Source organism: Stylophora pistillata, chromosome 10 (assembly GCF_964205215.1).
Source record: "Stylophora pistillata chromosome 10, jaStyPist1.2, whole genome shotgun sequence".
In the NCBI taxonomy this organism is placed as follows: domain Eukaryota; kingdom Metazoa; phylum Cnidaria; class Anthozoa; order Scleractinia; family Pocilloporidae; genus Stylophora; species Stylophora pistillata.
The window spans coordinates 18,239,029-18,258,822 of NC_142528.1; the positions used below are offsets into that span (position 1 = coordinate 18,239,029).

General features: G+C 37.2%; 1 protein-coding gene across 3 annotated transcripts; it reads left to right on the forward strand.

Annotated features, from left to right (window-relative positions):
- Positions 1–389: 389 nt before the first annotated feature.
- Positions 390–19,697, forward strand: LOC111321862 (mediator of RNA polymerase II transcription subunit 25). Of its 3 annotated transcripts, none has more exons than XM_088735163.1 (23): positions 393–685; positions 1,469–1,520; positions 3,298–3,422; positions 3,866–3,929; positions 4,749–4,786; positions 5,293–5,419; positions 6,962–7,027; positions 8,581–8,671; positions 9,103–9,204; positions 9,587–9,687; positions 9,936–10,035; positions 10,824–11,017; positions 11,297–11,376; positions 11,932–11,989; positions 12,216–12,332; positions 12,608–12,715; positions 13,766–13,789; positions 13,914–13,952; positions 14,246–14,404; positions 15,675–15,899; positions 16,257–16,409; positions 16,856–17,176; positions 17,911–19,697. In XM_088735163.1, the coding sequence occupies exons 1-23, from the start codon at positions 570–572 to the stop codon at positions 18,049–18,051; spliced, it is 2,601 nt and encodes an 866-aa protein (XP_088591289.1). In that variant the 5' UTR covers positions 393–569; the 3' UTR covers positions 18,052–19,697. The 3 variants fall into 3 exon arrangements, with proteins under 3 accessions (XP_088591290.1, XP_088591289.1, XP_022780583.2); XM_022924848.2 differs by having other exon boundaries at positions 394–685; positions 16,847–17,176; XM_088735164.1 differs by lacking the exon at positions 17,911–19,697 and having other exon boundaries at positions 390–685; positions 16,720–16,918.
- The last annotated feature ends 97 nt before the right edge of the window (positions 19,698–19,794 follow it).

The window sequence follows — 19,794 nt, forward strand, 5'->3', positions numbered from 1 at the left end:
AGTTTTAAGGAGAATGCTAAGAGCAAAAACACCCAATCAGGCACAAACAACCGGCTAAAGGTCGTGAATCTTAGGCTTTTAAAAACGGCCATGAAAGTATTGAGACGGTATCGGAGACCCTAATATAATTTTCGAGTTCCTGAGGACTCAGTTCGTAAGAAAGAGACGGGAAAGAGTACAAGTCTTGCTTTTATCATTCCACACCTTTCAGTTGGATAATTGTAGGTAAGAAAATGACTTCGAGTGCAACTTTGTGTTAGCTTCTGTCGATCAGTGCACGAGGAAAATTTTCAAACACGACAAAATTGAACGAGCCCACCGAAGTCTTGTCTGGTGCCCAGTACATCGCCAAGTGCAGGAAAGAAAGGTTGGAGCGGGGAGTGGGAGGAGCAAGTGATGAAGGAGTTCTTTTCTTACGTCTTCCGCTATCACTGCTGAGCGTATTTGTGTTCTTTTCCGGCTAAAATTATCCTTTTACTCACACTTGGGAGTTCCCCACAACCAGGATGCAGTACATAGAGGAAGGTTGATCAACTTCCCGTTCATTTTTTGAAAGCAACCTGTCGATAATGGTGGTTGCCGGTGATTTATACGAAAACGATGTTATATTCGTCGTGGAGGGTACCGCGAATTTACTTCTGGACTTTGAAAACCTGAAGAAATCTTACATTGAACCCGCAATACAGTGAGTATGAAATAAATAACGGGCAATGATATCTTCTTAGAGCGAGAAACAAGAACTGTATGCCTATTCAAGTATGGGGCTGCGCGGAAATCTTGCGAAGTCTTCTTTTTGTAATCGCTTTGTACATCAAGCACTACAGTTTCATTAACGTGCGGAAATTTCAAGTGAAATAAACAATCATCGATACCTGTGCGTGCGTAACCATTTTATTGTAGAGAGGAGTTTGTGTTTTTGCATACTATTTTCTCGTTATACTTTAACTTTTTATGTTGTCAACAGAAATCCAGCGAATGATTTTAAAATAGACGATTTCAAGGTCTTTTGTCTTGGTAGGCGATTGTTTAGTCGTCTTGATGCTGTTTGCCGTACTATAGTCGTCAAGTGATTGTCTGGTTTAGTTTTCTTGGTTCTGTTTACAGCACGTGTGTAGTCTTAGTATTTTATTACACGAGACCCTCGTGATCTCGTGACCTAGAATGTAAATAACAGAGTAAACAAGCAATGACTGGCTTTTTTTCATTTGGTCTTAAAGATATCCAGACTGAACAGAAAACAACCCTCTGAAACAAGAGTTCGAATGGGCACTTTGAACAATTCTCTACAAGCCATAATAGTAATGATTTCTGTACATATTTTCAGGGAAGCCTCAGCAAAGCTTCCCAGTAGTGTAGCACAACACACTTCAAAGTTGTTGTTCTCTGAGTTCAGATCTCATTCCATAGATACTATTTCCTTGTCAATGAATGTTATTACCAACTAATGACATTAATATCTTATTCATAGTTATTTCAATGGAGAAGTTCCAGTGGACTCCGAATACAGCTTTGGAGATGAGGTGTGTAACTCCAACATTATCACATGCAGTGGTGGATATAGGGGAAGGGCTTGGGGAGCCTGAGGTCCCACCCCACCTTGTTTGGGTAAAAATGAAAATCACAGAAGGAAGAAAAGCCAGTAGGTGTGCACACAAAAAGAAATGTCTCCTCCTCTGCTCACAGTCTGGATCTGCCACTGTACATGGGTAAATGATCTGTGACCATGAGTTTTAAAATTGTGCTTGATAGGATAGGACTGGATAATGCAAAAGTATTGTGCTGAAGCTGATTCCTCAGTATTACATTACACATCCTGTATGTACTACCCATAAAAATCATGTAATCAAGCAAATAAGTGTATCTGCACTGACTGAGAACACAGTATTGTCTTTTAGCAATGTACATGTAAAGAGCTACAATGGTCCTAAGCTTTTGAATGAGTATGATGACCTATATTTTTTATTGCACAATTTTGGTGTTAGAATTATCACCTTTAAATTTAAGAAATCTAAAAATGTTATGTCTTTTTTATTGTATTTTTCAAAACAGACATTTAACAGGGTTCCTGCACTCCTTGAAAGTCCATGAAAGTCCATGAAAGTCCTTGAATTTAATTTTTTGTTTTCAAGGACTTGAAAACCATTGAATTTAGCCTCAGGTCCTTGAAAATTTCTGAAAGTCCATGAAAATAAGTGCAGATGAAACACAGTTGAAGTTTTCTCTTGTTTTTGGTGTTGAAAGTGTAAGTTTCTAGCACAAAGCGTGAAAACGAGTTTTCCTGTCAAATCTCGCACCCAATTATGACGTTTGACATGTGATTTTTAGATATATTGTACCTGATTGGTGCATTGAAAATAACCTTGGTCACCTAGCACATGATCACTCTGATGTGCATGCTTGAAGTCATGCTCGTTGGACTTTTATCTGTTTCTGTTAACAATAAAGAGCAATGTTTTTTTATTGCTATTAGCTCCTATTTCATGCAAAAGGTTGTTGAATTTGAGGGTCAAGGTCCTTGAAAATGACCTAAAAAGTCCTTGCAAGTCCTTGAATTGGGTTCCTGAAATAGTGTAAAAAAATATATTTAAGGGAAGTTAAAAAAAAAAAGTGTTAATAACCCCTTTTTTCTGAGAAATCACTTCAATGAGATTTTTACCTGTTCAATGAAGACTTGCTGTGCAGCATTACTTAGTGTGAAATGTCTTTGTACTCCTGTACACAGTCGGGGTATTAATTGATTATAGTAGACTTTATTATCTAATTGTGGAGACTGACTGCACTCGGCTGTAACCAACAGTCAAGGTTAAAATTTGGTCCAGTCAATTTTCTTTGTTCTTATTCAAGAAACTATACTGTAATATCTTCTCTACCCATTGGTGTTTAGTAATAACCAAAAATTATCAGGGAACCTGATAAAGTGCTAAAAGGGAAACCTAGGGACTTGGATCTTATACCCATATTTGATTTGTGCTAGAGAAACTGTGAAATGTTTCTGTCAGTAGTTGTGTAAATCAGTCTTTCAGAGTTTGCCTTTCCGATATTAATGAATTATTTACTTAGTGACTGAGTGGAAAGGCTGGACGGGAAAATATTTAGCTCAAGATCATGAGGCATGGACTGCGTACAGCAAGGTCAGTGCCTCATGACAGAGAGCCACATGGCTTTTTCCAGACTGGTTCATGTCAACCCGTCTGGCCTGGCACACATCAGCTTTCCCTATGGTTTTCTATGGGATTGTGCAAGTAGGGTCAGCCAGGTTATATGATATTATGTATTATCCATTTTAATTGTTTTTAGTATGGCCCAAACCAATACGGTTTGGTGGTTTATGGGACAATAAGCCATACTGCTGAGCCAGCAGTGCACTATGTCAAGGAAACTCGCAGTGCCAAACAGATGCTTCAATACCTAGATGATGTGAGGTTAGTTTTCTAAACTCATCCATGTGTGCAGTGAAATTACGAGATTATATGTTTGAATAATTTATCTAGAAATGTACTCTTGTGGACATCATAAAACACTCCTTAATTTATTTGCCTATAAGAATACACTGCTATGATAGTTGGGACTCAATTGAGTGCTATCTGGAATGTAAGAATATCTTTGTTAAAAAAATGTGTTGTTAAGACATCATTTGTTAAAATCCTCAGAATTCAATGGTCTATTTCTTACTTTTCAAAAATTGCTTTCCTGCATGAAAATTAAGAAAATTGAAATTGTTTTTTGCTTTTAAAATGATGATGAGCTGTGTTTTGAAAGAAAAAATAATTATTTTCTGGTATGCAACTTCTCATTTTCTGGATCTGAAATGATTGTCATGAGAGAAAACTGTGATCATGTCTTTGCCTATTCAATTGTTCTTAAGATTTGAAGGGGGAGGTGGTGAAGAATGCAGTTTGCTGGCTGAGGCTCTGAGTATTGCTTTACAGGTATAGATATAAAATATTGATCTTGAAAACCTGGTCCCAAAGCCTATAATCAATTTTGGTCATTGTAACCTATAATTGACTATCTGTAGTTAGTATATATCCTCCTAAACAAAGGGTGACACACTGTAAGCAAACAAGCAATAATTTGAAATAAGGAGTATGTTGTCCTACTAAGTGTCATCCTTGATTGAATAGGTATATACATTTATAACTTTTTTTTACTTTTAAAGTGTAATGGCTGTGATTAAATTTTCATCCCATGAAATTATAAGGGAATCATTGAGACTTCATAAAAGATAAAAAATGGCCTTTCAGTTTTCAAATAAGTAAATATGCAAAGTGGATGACTGATGATATTGTCTTCTCAACCCAGTTTTATATTAAGGGGGTAAGTTTCTGAAGAAACTGTGGTGTGTCAGAACACTGTGGATGAATGATGCTTGTATGCAGTGAAACCTACTTTACAGCATAGTCCTTTAACAAAGAACCAAGTATTTTGGATGCTGCCTTGAAAAATTTGAATGAGTTTTTCATGTCATCCCTTTGCCAACTTGCCTATTTTAAGACTGAATTTCTCCACAGCAAAAATAAATATTTGAAAACAGTGAACAGCATATTTCATCTCAAACAAAATGACTTGTTTTTGACTTGTAAAATGGCATAGGTTGGAGAGACACAAATTGCATCAAAGCAGTACTCTGTGACACAACTCAATTCATCAATTAAACAAATTATAATAAATTTAATTTTCTGATTTAAAGGAATACAGGCACCCACAAAAGCTTAAGGTTTAGCTTTAACCTCTTTATTTTTTAACAGATCTTTGATGAAAGAACACTCCAGAGAGGTCAACATAAGTGAGTATGCTCATGACTGATGGTATCATGGTTTTTAGACAAAATGTTGCATAACATACCACTTCTTTGGTTTGGATGCTCTGCAGTCAATTTCCAGCGTGATATTAGGTGACTTGATGAAGAGGCAGAAATAATTACAGGAGATGGTCAGAGATGTCTGAGGATAACCTACACATCTGCTTTGCTCTTCCATAATTATCATCAAACTTTTGATATTTTGTAGTTTGATTGAAGGAACTGAAGGTCAAGATGAAAATACAGGGATGAAATGAGAACTAGGACCAGCCTGCCCTTAGAGCATGCTACTTTCACTAATTAAAAGTCTATGTATATGTGCTTTATAACAGAAATAAATGTACATAAATTATTTAGTAATTGCTTACCATGAGAAAATTTCTTATTATCCCTTGATGATTTGCAGATCTGTGTGTACATGGAGGTTGCTGTGGAATATATCTGAAGTTGGTACAGTGGTAACTAAAGATACAGTTATGTTTTTCTTATAGAGGGATTGTACGAAAAAGCTGCATTGTGGTGAGCAACTCACCACCCTTTGGATTGCCAAGTCGTGAGTGTGCCGATGATTACTTGGACAAAAATGTTGAACAACTTGCTGAAGAAATGGGACAAAAGGTAAAAATAATAGCCTTGTACTGAGTGTTTGGAGCAATCCACCAGAAAGCTTCAAGAATATAACAAACTTCTGAGAGAGTGGTCCAGTTTGGAAATTTTTTATGACGGAAGTGTATGTTCATTCCATTCTGTGTGCTTTCCTTTTTCCCACTAATAAATAATTATAAGTTGCAAAGTTGTTTCCTTGTACCCCAAAAACTTAAAAAGTTTTACAGTACGAGGGAAAACCACCTCCTGGTTAGCTCAATTGGTTAGAGTGCCGGACTGTTGTGTGGAAGGTTGAGGGTTCGAGCCCCGACCGGACTAACACTCAAGGTCTTAAATTAACTGAGGAGAATGTGCTACCTTTCTTTAATATCAAGAAATGGATAGACATTCTAGTCTTCTCGAATAAGGACAAATAAACCGTAGGTCCCGTCTCATGCATCTATTAGTTAATTTGGTTAGGCAGGGGATGTTAAAGAACCCACTCATGAGGTTACTGTGACATGGTCTGGCCTGTTTACTGGGCCCACAGTAATTGGTGCAAGCTGTTGCAGGGTCCCTGCCTGTCATCGAAGCTAATAAATAAATAAAAAAGCATTAGATATGCTGTAGGCTTCCAGGTCAGATGAAATTGATTTTTGGAAATAAGCTCAAAACAGTGTAGGAAAAGACAGACAGACAGACATCTATATTTATACAGGATAGCCCCTTCAGTGTAGTAAACACTGGTATCAACGGGGGTCCTGTTACCCACCCAACCCACCCCAGGGGAGGACATCCATCACACAGTAATCTCGTGCGTGGGAAATTAACGTCTCCTGCCCCTAACCCTGCAGGAGACGGGACCTCCATTTATTCGTCCCTATCCGAGAAGACTAGAATATCTAACCAATTCTTGATGTTAAAGAAAGGAAGCATATTCTTCTCAGTTAATTTTAAGACCCTGAGTGTTGGTCCGGCCGGTATTGAACTCTCGACCTCCCGCACAGCAGTCCGGCGCTCTCCCAATTGAGCTAACCAGGCGGCGTAAACATGGGATAGTCATTATAAAGCTTGAATAATTAAAAGTATTTGAACCTTTGTGTTTTTAGTTAACCAAAGACTGTTGCACAGTAATGTAGTTTGCATCTGTTTTTTCTGTCAATTTTTTGTTTGCTTTGAGTAACTATTCTTTATCAGCGAGGATATAGTTTATTTCAATCTGTCACTTCTCAATGGTGTCCCAAACATCTTAACTCTCTCTTTCATTTATAGACCTTCTGCCTACTTACTCAGCCTTCCATTCATTGTTATTCATGTCCTCTCTCTTCATACATCTGTGTCTTACCTATTACATCCATACCTATTACATCCATACCTATTACATCCATACCTATTACATCCATACCTATTACATCCATACCTATTGCATCCACACCTATTGCATCCATACCTATTGCATCCATACCTATTGCATCCATACCTATTGCATCCATACCTATTACATAATTTACATAATTATATGCACAGGGTGTACATATATGATAATGGTAACCATTTTTTCTCTTGCCTTTTCAGAAAGGAGTTCATCTTTCCATTATTGCTCCCAGAAAGATACTTGCACTTCAAAGAGTATTTGAAAGAGTAAGAAACCTTAAAGTGGTTAAACACTTTAAAGAGCCACTGACAGTAAATATGGAGAATCCGCCGACAGTTGCAAAATTTTGTAATTCATCATAATCTAAAGGACCCTTTTAATGAACCTTTTTGAAAATTATATAAAAAAGTTCTGTCACACTTTTTCCTCCAAAAAATCAAAAAGTTCAAAATACACCTTTAGAAATGGCCAAGCTGAAAGACTGGCCTTGACCTCTTGTGTGACAGCCATTTAACGGATTGCATTAATTACATTTTCGTAATTTTTTAGTCTGAACTCTTTGAAAGCTGGACATGCCGCCAATGGCAGGCCAAGAAAGAAACTTTGAGGAATTAAACTACAAGGATAAAACTTTAACATATTTTGGTTTGTAAATATATCATACAAGACCTTTTTAAAGACCTTTAAATGGGTTGTGACAGCTGTTGAGCACTTTGCATTGCATTTTTGACAAAATAGCCCAAACTCTTTTAAACCTGGACATGCTGGTTATAGCGGGCCAAGATAGAGAATTGGAGGAATTAAAATACAAGAATAAAGCTTTAAGATGACGTATAGTATGATTTTTATGCAGACCTGTTCATAGGCCACTGAAGTTGACCTTTCATGATTTTACCTCCACGAAAGAGATGCGAAGTACTTTATTTTCACTGGTCACTATTCACACTTAAATGTAACAACATAACAAGAAATAAATATTTTCCAAGAGCTTAAAAGGCCATCTGCTCGCACACAAAATTTAAAAGCGGGATTGCATCGCATTTTAGCATACGAAGTTGCATAATTTTTCATTGCTTCATTGCTCATTATTTAGAAAAAATAAAACGAATTATGAAACTTTGCAACTGTCGGTGGATTCTCGATATTTATGGTTGTGGCTCTTAAATAACTTCCAGAAGTGATTATAATAACCTATTGTTTCAGTTAAACAGGCAATGTGAATACTCAAACATGATTGGGAGAAGTTTTTATCTTGAATGAAAACCAAATTCATGCTACTAATTTTACAAGGAAATGTGTACCAGCCAGAGGGAAGAATTAACAATCAGATCTGAAGAGTTACATGGTTGATAAAAATGAAGACTTATAATGTACTGACATTGACTACATGTAGTTTCTGAGTTGAAAATAGCCACAAAGTCTGTCGTGGAGTTTATGCAATACCAGTAGGACTGCTTATTAGTAAACTGTTTTACAATCACTGTATGTTTTATTCACTATAGATGACCAATAGAATGTTGCAAGGGAATCAAACCTGCTTTTGTTCTCTTTAACTTCATGTACATTGTATAATATACTGACAATAGTTATGTGAAGAGAATTTTTCTGATTCAAATTAATTTTACTTTAAGGCTACCGATAGGTGTTGATGTGTCAGGAATATGTCATTGGTTGTTAGAGGAGACCTGTTCCTCACCTCTAGCACAGTTTTGGAAAGTAATACTGAATATAATTCCATATTTAGTATTATTTTTCAGTATAGTTTGTTACATAGAGATTCTGTTTTCAATTATAGTGATATTCTTTGATCTGATTGTAGTCTCTGACGGTTGATAGCAAAAGTGTGCTTTCAAAAGATTACTCTAGGGACCCAAACCATCTAGTATGCATTCAAGGCCTTGATTTGCCAGGTATGTCTTTTCATCCAGGAAAAGATTGATTGAATCATTTCACTTCATTATTACCAATATTTTTAATGGAGAATGGGAAACCTCAGCCTGTGGAGTGTGTGTTAAATAGTGTTTGATGGAACTCTTGCAATGCATTAGTTATGTAATGCCAAGATTGTTCATTGACCCACCATGGCAGAAACAGTCTTTTCAAGACAGACACTAAGGAAATTTTTATTTGCTGCAGACTGTCTTGTCTGTGAATGGAGTGTTTTCTCTCTGAGAACTGACAGAACTGGTTCTGGCTAAACTAGTCCTGGCGAAACTTGTCCTTTGTTTGTTAATTTTCATGCTTCTGTACAGGCTTATTTCGAACATATGCAGCTCTTTTACATTTTGTATTCCAAGTTTAATTTAGATTGACTGCCTGTTTTCATTTTGTTTACAACTAGTTACCTGTAAGAATGAATCACAAGCTGAAACAGTAAAGAGTAATCCGTTTATGGTTGATCCAAATATGAAGCTTGTGCCAACACCACAGATGATTAACAATGGTAGGCATAAAATGCTTTTTAAAGTATGACTGCTGGTATTTTGTATGGGAAGCAGATTGCAAATTCTTCAAAGAAATCTATTTGATACTGGATTAATCATTATTTTATTTTACCATTATTATAAAATGGCTGATGTCATTAAGGATTGTGTCTAGTAGGTACAATTTCAAGTTACATGTAATTATTCAACATTTTAGTGGTAGATTGGTATCATTTTTGGAATGTACTTCTTTTAACTAAGAAAAAAATTGAACCTCCAAATGTATGAAAACCTATTTTTGCATACTTGTCCAGTGACCAAAGCTATACATAATTACTTTGACTGTGGCTTGCTTAGTTGATTTCCAAAGCTTTGACATGCATTATCATTAATTTCCTCAAGGGAAAGAAAGTCCAGAGAAGCCCATTAAGAAACCAAAGATTGGACCGCGGCAGCCTTCTGAGGTTAAAATTCAGCAGCCAACTCCAGATGTCAACTTATCGGTGAGTATGTCTCACAGGAACTGAAAGAAAACAAACAAGCAAACCAGAAGTAAAAAAAAATGAGAAAGAGAGCTCTGAATAAATATTTCTGGAACTGAAACACAATATGAACCAGGCACAGCATTTGTACAGTGTACTTTGAGCGATTTGTATGTACAGTGTACGTCGGAGCGATTTGTACAGTGTACTTTGAGCATTTTACAAACTCAACTTGTTACTTACACTTCAGTTGAATTTGTTTTCCTCAGATACCATCAGTCAATAATGCAACTTCTGGGGCTCAAAGCTCATCAGCAGCACATCAAGCCAAACAAATCTTGGAGATAGCCAAACAACAACAACAACGTCGTAAGTTCATCTTTGTTTATGCAAACATATTTTCAGCTCAGAGAAACCCATTTTTGAATACACGACTTCCATTGGGTTATTTAGGTTCATTTAGATGGATTACAGATGCCTCAATTTTACCATTATGCTGGAAAATTTTAATATGATTCCATTAGCTTTTAAAAAATCTAAATAATCATACTTAAAAAGTGATTAAAATTAATTTTATTCTTACTTTTGCAAAATACTGACTTGTAGAATTCTTCACTATTTGAGGCACAGAAAAAAATGTTTTTATTTTGGACAATCCATCCATGGTGGTGCCTTAATTACTAGTGGCTAACTCAATGAAATAACTCTAGAATCTTTCAACTTCAGAATCTCATCAGCAATTGATAAGGAAAGGGAAGGTGCTTGATATTTGTAGGAGTGCTGGAAATTGCCAGCAGCCCCTGTGATGCCGTACAACTGCCTGAGACTAACTGTAAAGGGACATCTCTGTAACAACCTCGCAGTCTACACCTCTGGATGCTCTCTGCCATCATTTATTTAGTTCGCTAGTGATATCTCACAGTTGTTCATAATTCACCTGTTATTCTCCATTACATGACTCACAATAAGGATGCCATCTCCCCAACTTTTCATACGTTACATATGTCTGAATTTAAATGCACTAACCCTATTGACCATCATAATGTACTTTGTACATTACTTTTATTTCAATTTTTTATCTTTATGTGGGATGTCATTATGCATTATGTCATTATTATGCACGATTGCAGAAAAATAAAATATTGTTTTCACTGTAGAACCCAACCCAACCCCTAACAGTGGACAGCCAGCTAATAAAATGCCTGATGCAATAAAAGTTACACCAGGAAATTGGCCACCAAATCCCACCCCATCTTCCAGACCAGCTCCTACTCCTGTACCTACAACCCAAGAAAACCCAGTTGCTCAGAGAGCTCTAGTGTGGACTGGGAATTTGGAATGGCAGGATACAGTAAGTGTTACATGGAGCCAGTTTGATTTAGTTTATTTTGGATGAAGCAAGTACTGAAGTCATATTTTTACCTTGAACATGCAAGCATAAAAAATAGTAAAATGGTGATAGCCTAAGTGGACGCTGACAGCTCAGAATCCTTAGACATGGGTGTTGTTCATGACACATGTCTATTTTTAGCTGGGTTGTTCATTTTCTCAATCAGGCTCTCCTAAAATTAAAAACTTTTTCTAAATAACTATAACAAAATTTTAACAGCAGCATCCATTGTTTGATCAGATTCGTGACCCTGCTGGCCCTCAGCAGAAAGTAACTCGCTCTCTGGCTTGTCATGCATCTGTCGTTCCAGGAGACACCATGTAAGTATTGATTCACACAACCAAAAGAATATTTTAGTTTGCAGGTAATTGCAAGGGAAATAAGGTACTTTTATATCTTTTCAGTTCTACAAATTTAAGCTCCAGGGGAGCATTAGATAAGGAACAACTAGTTATTCCCTCTTCTTTCATTAATGTACTTTGTTTTGTTTTTTAAGAAATCAACCACAATTTTTTAAAAACAAGTTGAACTTGGCTTTCATTCTTTGATTAGCAATCGTACCTGATGTTGAGATATTTAGTCTGTTGCTTTTTTTTGTGATGTGAGGTGATTTTTGTTGTACTTTTGTGAAACAGTGGCAAGGAATTGTGTCAGTAACTCTTAGAAAGATGATTTCTAGCATACCAAGCACTCAAGACCATGATTTCTAGACAAGTCTAAAGATTTTTTAGCCTGTTTCTAGCTGGAGGTGGATGTTTATTACTGTGACTACTCTGCTGAGATGTGGAAACACTGAACTCCCAAATGATTTATTTTGCTATAGTTCATTATTTACCTCTTTTGTTTTTGTTTTTGTTTTTTTTTTGTTTGTACAGTAAAGCTAACAACTGGCCACCAAAGCTGATCATGCAGCTTATTCCTCAAAACCTACTGGTAAGGTTAAACCCAACATGCCAAACTTAGTTAGGATTTGTTCTTCTCTTATCACAATCTGTTATCAAAATATGTTGTGTTTCAGAAATCTTCTGAGATTCATTTTGTCAGGAGAAATTGAAAGAGATGATTGATTATCAAAGAAGGATTTTTTCACTTTTCATTTGAACTTGTTTTGCTAAAAGCAGCAGTAACATTAAGTGTCTTGTTTTTTTCAAATTTGCAGTCAACCTTAGGACCACTCCTTCAGAATTCCAAGACAGTGGCTTTCCATTTTGCACCAAATGATCAAGAATCCTTGAAAGCTCTTTACAGGGTCATGGCTTCCCATGGCATCAAGTTTGTAAGTGTCTGTACCTTTTTTAAAGTAAATTTACATGGGCTTCAGGATTTGGATATGGGGATGGAAAAGTTTTCCTGCTTGCAGGCTATTCAAAGGTCCAACACTTTTGCCTCAAGATTTTACTTGACTCGGGGAAAATGTCTCAAGTACTGTTACATGTATGTGATAGAACAGCATATGATAGACTCCACTCAAGACCCTAGATAGATTAATGGGTCTGAAACATCATGAGCTCTGAGTTTTTAAAAGTAAGAATTATGTTTTATCTATTCCAGGCTGGCTGTGTGCACTTTCCGCCTGTTCCACAATGTGATGTTAAAGTCCTTCTGCTAATTTTTAGTCCAAAGAAGCGTGCCTTTGTTGGTTTAATTCCTGTTGAGCAGGTGTGTAAGCATACTTGATGCTTTTTCAATGTGCTGGCACGTAGCAGCAGTTTATGATGTCTATATAGGTATAGTGTTTAGATATTCTGGTTTTTTTATTTCTTAACATCTTATCTGAGTGTGTAAGTAATGACACCACAAGCTTCTGAGTTGTATGTTTTACCATTATGTTATTGTTATTATTACTATTATTATTACTATTATTATCATTATATTATTATTATTTCATTATCACTATCAACAGAGTGTTCACCAATTATAATCATAAAACCTCATTTGATCTTAAAACAGTTATAGAGTACACTTTTGTGAGTCTTTCCCTCTTTAACTATTATGATTTTCTTTATTGTTGATGAATACATACATGTAGCTGTGCTTAACAATTAGTATTTAATGAGATCAATAAATTCAGCTCTGTGTGGCTTAAACTTGTTCACACTTTTTGGTTCTTGTTTTAACTGTCAAAATTCTTGTAGTCTATCATATCAACACTATCAGGTGGTAATATGTTGTGCTACATTATTATGTTTGCCACATACTGTACATGCAGCTTGGATAATTTTGTGTTTTTGTTTTGAGAAATCATATGTGTAAAATGTAACTGTAGGATATATGTTTAAGCTGACATTTGAGTCTGTCCTGTTTTTTGCATTTATTCCTGGATACACTTTTCTTCACTTGATAAACTACAGTACTTACAGCTGTACTTAATTTTCTTTCACTCTACATGCACCTTTACTGTCAAACTAAAAAACCCAAAGGCTTGAACATTTCATTGTGTTGTGACTAATCATGTTGTTGATGCGGACTGGGGTGGACATAAAAACAAATCACAAAAACTATAAGCTAACAATTAAATGTTTTTCCCGCCTTATTGGCCTTTTTTCATTTGCATTAGACGTTCTCCCTTTTCAAAAATTTCTAGTGTTCAGTGGTTGTTGAGTCTCACAATAATGTACATGTGTATCCCTCTAGAGCATACATTGTTTATTAATAAATTATTATTATTGTGCGCACACTTACATTATCACATTCTTTCATTTTCCAAAGGCAAACTTTGTTGATGGAATACGAGTAAGTATGAAACTTGAAACTGTTAATGTGAAGAGTTAGTTGAGATCTTATTAATTTGCTTGAATTAATTGTATATTTGTGTTGTTTGAAGTACTGTTTGTATTAAGGGTAATTTTTATTTCAGAATGTGGTTCAAAAGTACAAAGCAGATCAACTTTCAAGGGTATGTTTATAATAATTATGATAAGTATGGTGCGTTACTTCACGTGCAGCAGGCAAGAGCTTCTATTAAGTATTGTTAACAAAAATCTAGGATTGCAAATTGTTGATTGTTATGAAATTTGTTAGTAATTATTGGTAAGGGAAATTTTTTTTGCAGTGAAAAGTTGGGGCAAGGTCAGGGAATTTCAAAATCCTCTGACTGTGGCAGCCGTGTTAGAGGCCTGTGTGTTTTTTTTTTAATCCTATTGCATGAATATCCACAAACTGTGCTCACTAACCTGCTTTGAACTCCAGATTACGATGCATCGGCAGCGGATGCTGCTTCAGATTAAGCAGCACCAGCAACAACAACAACAACAACAACAGCAGCAACAACAACAACAGCAACCTCAACCACAACAGCAGAATCCGCAGCAGGCAAGTTTTGCTGCTGCTGGGATACCTCAGGGGCAGGTATGATGAGCAAGTACTTTGTTTCTTGTTGATGTGAAGTTTCCCATCTAAGACTGAGTGGCGGGCAAATGAAATTGTTGCAGGGTCTAGATTGTGAGGAAAATAAAGGAGGGATTCGACTGGTCTTTTTTTTTTTTTTGGTGCGTGTGTGTTTCTGTACTAGTTGTTTTTGCTAGGTTTCTCTGGGTTTTATCTTTATTATCTGTCCTTTGCAAGTCGTTATTACGCCATCCATTGCAAAATTTGTATCATACAAACGTGCAAAACGCGTAAACGTGCATGAAAGTTTTGGTAAATATAATTGGACAGGAGTTGTGGGCTGATCAATGAGGCTGCTTTGAACTTGCGTAAGAAACATGCAAAAATCATCCGAAAGGCTGCCAAACCACTCAGGGAGAAACTTCAACTGACTTTTTTACAGTTTCTCCGCGAACGGCTCCATTCTTTTTTACCCAAGCTTTTCATGGATTGATGTTATCACGGCTCTTTGTTTGTGTCGTTGATACACATTTCAAGAAAATGTATATTAGTCGTTCCTTTTTTTGTTTTATTTCTTAATAGGTTATCGTAGCCACACGAAATATTCTTGAAAACACCCTTAATTTCTATCTTACCTGCGCGTAACTAAAAAAGGAATTCGGTGACCCCTTTTCTTTACTTTTGTTCCCTCATTTATCTATTTGTATTTCCTCATTTTTTCCTTTGTATTTCCTTTGTTTTTCGTTTTTGAGAGCAATTTTGATGTAGGTTTGGAAACACCTTAACTCTTTGATAATTTAAGGTGGCCTTGAACGCACTCAGTAGAATATTCTAATCTCTGCTGGAAAATAAGACTTGATGAACGGAAAACCAGTATTAAACAGACACAAGACTAAGTCGCAGTTTCTCTCAGTTTGCTTTAAAATGTTCTGTGCTTGTGTTCGGTGGACATCTCCACTCAATAGAATCAACTACTATTTTTTGATATACGAAACCTCTATTGAACAGACAGCTCAATGAGAAACTTAATTTTTTCTTTCTCCATTTATAGTGTAAGAACAATTTTTCCCATTAACCATTCATTTCTGGTTGTTTTATCCGTACTTAACCAGCCCAGATTGGAGAAGCAATTGCACGCTCTGCTTACGCTTGGTTTAACTCAGGGCTAATTACTTAACGTTTATTAAGCAGACATTTTGTGTTAGGATAGAAGGGTGAGTACAGCGGCTGTCCTCTATAAAAGCCAGTTTTCTGTCAATCATTCTTTAATTCTTGAATTGCCCTTATCCAGTTTCCGCCACAACAGTCTCAAGTCTCCCAGCAACCTTTGCTAAATTCTGTTGGACACGCTTTGATAACAAGTGCAACTCCAGGCCTGGGTCAAAACCCAGAAGGATTGGCGACTAGTACTCAGACTTCTGTGGCAGCCAATATGGGGCTGTCATTTAGTGGTGTGGGCACAGGGACCCATACAATGCCTGTGTTACAGCAGATTGAGCAACAAGACAATCCTGCTGTAAGTACAAACTACACTGCATTCAAGGCACTGACTGTTACAACTGATCTTACTCAATTTAATTGATTTTCGCAGATGAATTGAATTTACCTTTGGAGCTCAACTTACACGTCAAGGATCCTTTTCTATTTCCTCGGATAAAAAGCGACCATCCCCCCCCTCCCGCCTCCATCCCCCCAAAGGAAATTATTTTGGACTCACTCTCATCAACTTGCATGACGCATTTTGAAAACTTCAATTTGTTTACTTGTCACATTTTATACGGGAGTTTCGGCTTAAGCAAGGTAATCATACCTTGCTTTGAGGCGGCAGTGTAAAGACTGCATTTTGATTGGTTACTTATGTGTTTTGCTTCAGTTATTGCACACTCTCAAGCTGTTTCAACAACAACAGCAGCAACAACAACAACAACAACAACAACAGCAACAGCAGCAGCAGCTACAACAGTCCCAGCAACTTACGCCCCAACAACAGATGTTAGTACGAAGGCAACAGCACCAACTGCAACAGGTATGCTTTGCTTGGATGCTTGTCAAATGGTCAAGCACGGTTTCAGGGAGTCGTGCCATCAAAAGCCAAAAACATTAGAACAAAAGAACGACCACACAACCGAATTAATGAATGTGATCGAAGTTTCTGTGGCCGTTTGGTTAATTCGTTTGGTGGTCACTGAATACGCTCACAAGAAATCGTGTTTTTTTATTGTTAGGCCGTGCCCAAAGAGAAGATGCCCAAAAATAAATGTAAATATTCTTTCGCGTTTGCGGAATTATGTGATCTGTACTCCATGCGTGCAAATTTTGCAATTCTTCACCTCCAGGTGTACGCACTGCGGACCATCTTTTTTCATCAGCCTTTTACATACATTTCTCCATACCGTTCTTTATGGGTTGTACCTGCCATGGAGTAGTTCAGGTTCGTGATACGTGACTTTTGTTTCGTTATAGTTGCAACAGCAGCAGCAGCAGCAGCAGCAGCAGCAGCAGCAGCAGCAACAGCAGCAACAACAACAGCAACAACAACAGCAACAACAACAGCAACAACAGCAACAACAGCAGCAGACCTTCCCAGCACAGGATAACCAGGTTCAACAGATGCAAGCAAGTCAAGGAATACAATCACAGCTTCGGCACCTTCTACAGTCACAGGCAAACCAAGCTTCAGCTCAACAACAAGGGCTGGCGACTTCACAGCCTGGAATGACACAACAGCAATGGCAGCTACTACAGCTTCAGCAACAACGATCACAGGCAGCTGTGCAAATGCCACTTGGTCAGGTGTGTAATCAAATCAGATTCAATACAATTAACGTGTGCGGCATAAGTCTGAAGAACCTTTGGGAGAACTCAATTGTTGATCGTCCGTCTGTTGACCAACAGCTGGTTAACTGGCCACTGACAAGGTCCTTTTGGCCGAACTGTTCTTCAATTTTACTCGATTGTCAGCCGTCAGTTGGCTGCCAGGTTTCAAGTAATGCTAATAGGGCATCTTGGTGCCACAACACTCACCCTAAGCTATTTCATACCTATTGCCTTCAACTGAACTAGCAACATTCTCTCTATAAAAATGATTGAAAATTGTCGGTGGCGTTTGGGTAACTTATTGTTAGTGTGTCGGTAATCCGTTGGTGGAAAGAAGACCAATATGCGTTGGGGGTCAACTGTCTTCGGAATAACCTTGTCCGATTATACTTTCTTCATCTCAATCGATCGCGAAGTACAGGTCTGTGGGTGCATGTCTCAAATATACTGGTACTCGTTATCATCAGTCCACTGTAAAAGCTAAATCAGCCGCTTAATTTGAACGGAATTGGAGTATCAAACTTCAGAGATTAACTATTTCGTCTGATGCTGAGTATTCTACCATACCATATTGATTAGCCCTTAACACGGATTAATTTGGAAGCAGTCTTTCCAGGTGCAATTTAAATGCTAGAAATAGAATGAATGAAAAGTATTCAGAGACAATCACTTCGAAGTGAGCGACAATAAATCCGTTGTATCTTTATTAGGTGCAGATGACTCAGGCATCCATGTCTCAAGGTCAGCCATCACAGGCTCAGTTGCAAGTTCACCAACAGCAGCAGTTAGCGCAGTCGCAGTCTAGTTATCTTCCCGATAACATGAGCTTTATCGACATGATGCGGCAATGAGACTAGAGTTAGGAGGAGTTCATCTGTTGAAATGTTGATGAGTCTAACTTTTGGTTTCTCGCAAATAATTTCGTTATCCATAATTGAATAGGTAACTTTGTGTAGTTTATTTATCCTGGCACCATTTTCTGTGCCATTATTTGTTAAGGAGTACAATAACGTGTAAAACGGAAAAACTCTGGTGGAAGGTTATGAAGATGTCACTGAGATGCCACAAGTCACATGTCATTTGCTAACCACAAGTCCTTTGCATCAGTCACATGACTGATGTTCTAAAGTTGTGCTATCATATACTGGATGAACAAATTGAGTATTGACAAATTGTGAACTAGGGTAGCAGTGGGTCGGGTAACCAAATTGTTAATGTTAATGGAGTGTATATGATGTAATGTTCTCAAACTCATTAATAATTCATTAAGTTACAAACCAATCACGATACGCCAATTTGGCCACATTTGTGCGTTTAGAAACCCCGATGAAACACTGGACAGAGGCTTTTCCACTATACTTTGATGAAATATCAAACCCTAGAGCTTGATAAAATGTCAAACCCCACTGATGGAGAATTTATCCGCGTACGATGCCAAAATCAGTCAGAATTTTTTCATTGTTCTTGGCTAATGATGCACGATTGAGAAGCAATTTCAAAAACTCGTACTTCGTGTTTCATCGGGGTTTTCAAACACTCGAAAACAATAAAAACACTCGGCCTACGGCCTCGTGCTTTCATCAGTTTTCTCGTGTTTGGAAACCCCGATGAAACACTTGCACTCGTTTTTGAAATATTTCTTCAATCTAAAGGTCACCAATAATCATTACGAAGTGGTTTTCTGACTTAGTAGACCCAATCCTTTGTTAACGTAAGAAATCCTTTTATTTCCGGACAAATTAAAATATAAGAGAAATAAACTAGAGTTGCGGAAACCATGTATTTTTCTTTATCTATGCCATTGCCACTGGCATTGGCAAGTTTCTTCTTAGCACGTGTCGAGATTCTAAGATTAAGTTCAAAGAGTTACTTGTGAGTTACTTGTGATTGGAACGGTCCTTTGTGCCTTGAAGAATGGACAGTCAACGATATATTTTAACTCTTACATTTAGGAGTTCTTTTTGTGACGCAACGAGCGTCGAATTCTTTCAACAAAAAGTCTAAATCTGGCCGTGTCTGTTTAGTTTAAGGTAACAGATAGGAAAAAACCAGTAGAAAACGTGTCACAGGTAGGTGTGAGGACTCGCCTGTGACCTATAGTAGAAGGTGTTCTACACAACTATAAAAAGAAATGTATTGTCCTTCTAGGTATCTTTCAAGTTGATGGTAACTCTGCAACATTTTCGTCCTGGCGAGCAGCTCTTCCTTGACTTTTTTGAAATTTAACTTGCTTTTTCTGGAAAAATCTCGCAAACATTTTAGAAACTTTGCACCATGTTGCATTGAACAACGAAGCATTAAACATAAGTTTATTCTAATAGTGTAAACATGTCCTATCATTCCGCTCTGTCTTTCGCTAAGTGCTAAGTGGACGTGAGAGTAATGGATGTCACGTTACAACCAATATCAAAAGTGCGGTTCGGATATGTGGCCTTTAAGGGACAAGGTGACTGTCGAAAAAGAACTCTTAAATAAACCAAGATGTTTTTATATTTTATTCTCGCCTGAAACAGGCGCTCTGGTGATACTCTGATTTTGCAACTTTATTTTAAGTAAGAGATTTGTTCGCCCTTGCGCAGTTTTTAATCTTGTTA

What these genes read in the sequence shown, in the direction of transcription:
- LOC111321862 (XM_022924848.2), top strand. Translation starts at nt 570, where the DNA reads ATGGTGGTTGCCGGTGATTTATACGAAAACGATGTTATATTCGTCGTG. An exon ending in AACAGCACCAACTGCAACAG is followed by an intron (nt 16,410 to 16,846) that starts GTATGCTTTGCT and finishes GTTTCGTTATAG; the next exon opens with TTGCAACAGCAGCAGCAGCA. An exon ending in TGCAAATGCCACTTGGTCAG is followed by an intron (nt 17,177 to 17,910) that starts GTGTGTAATCAA and finishes TATCTTTATTAG; the next exon opens with GTGCAGATGACTCAGGCATC.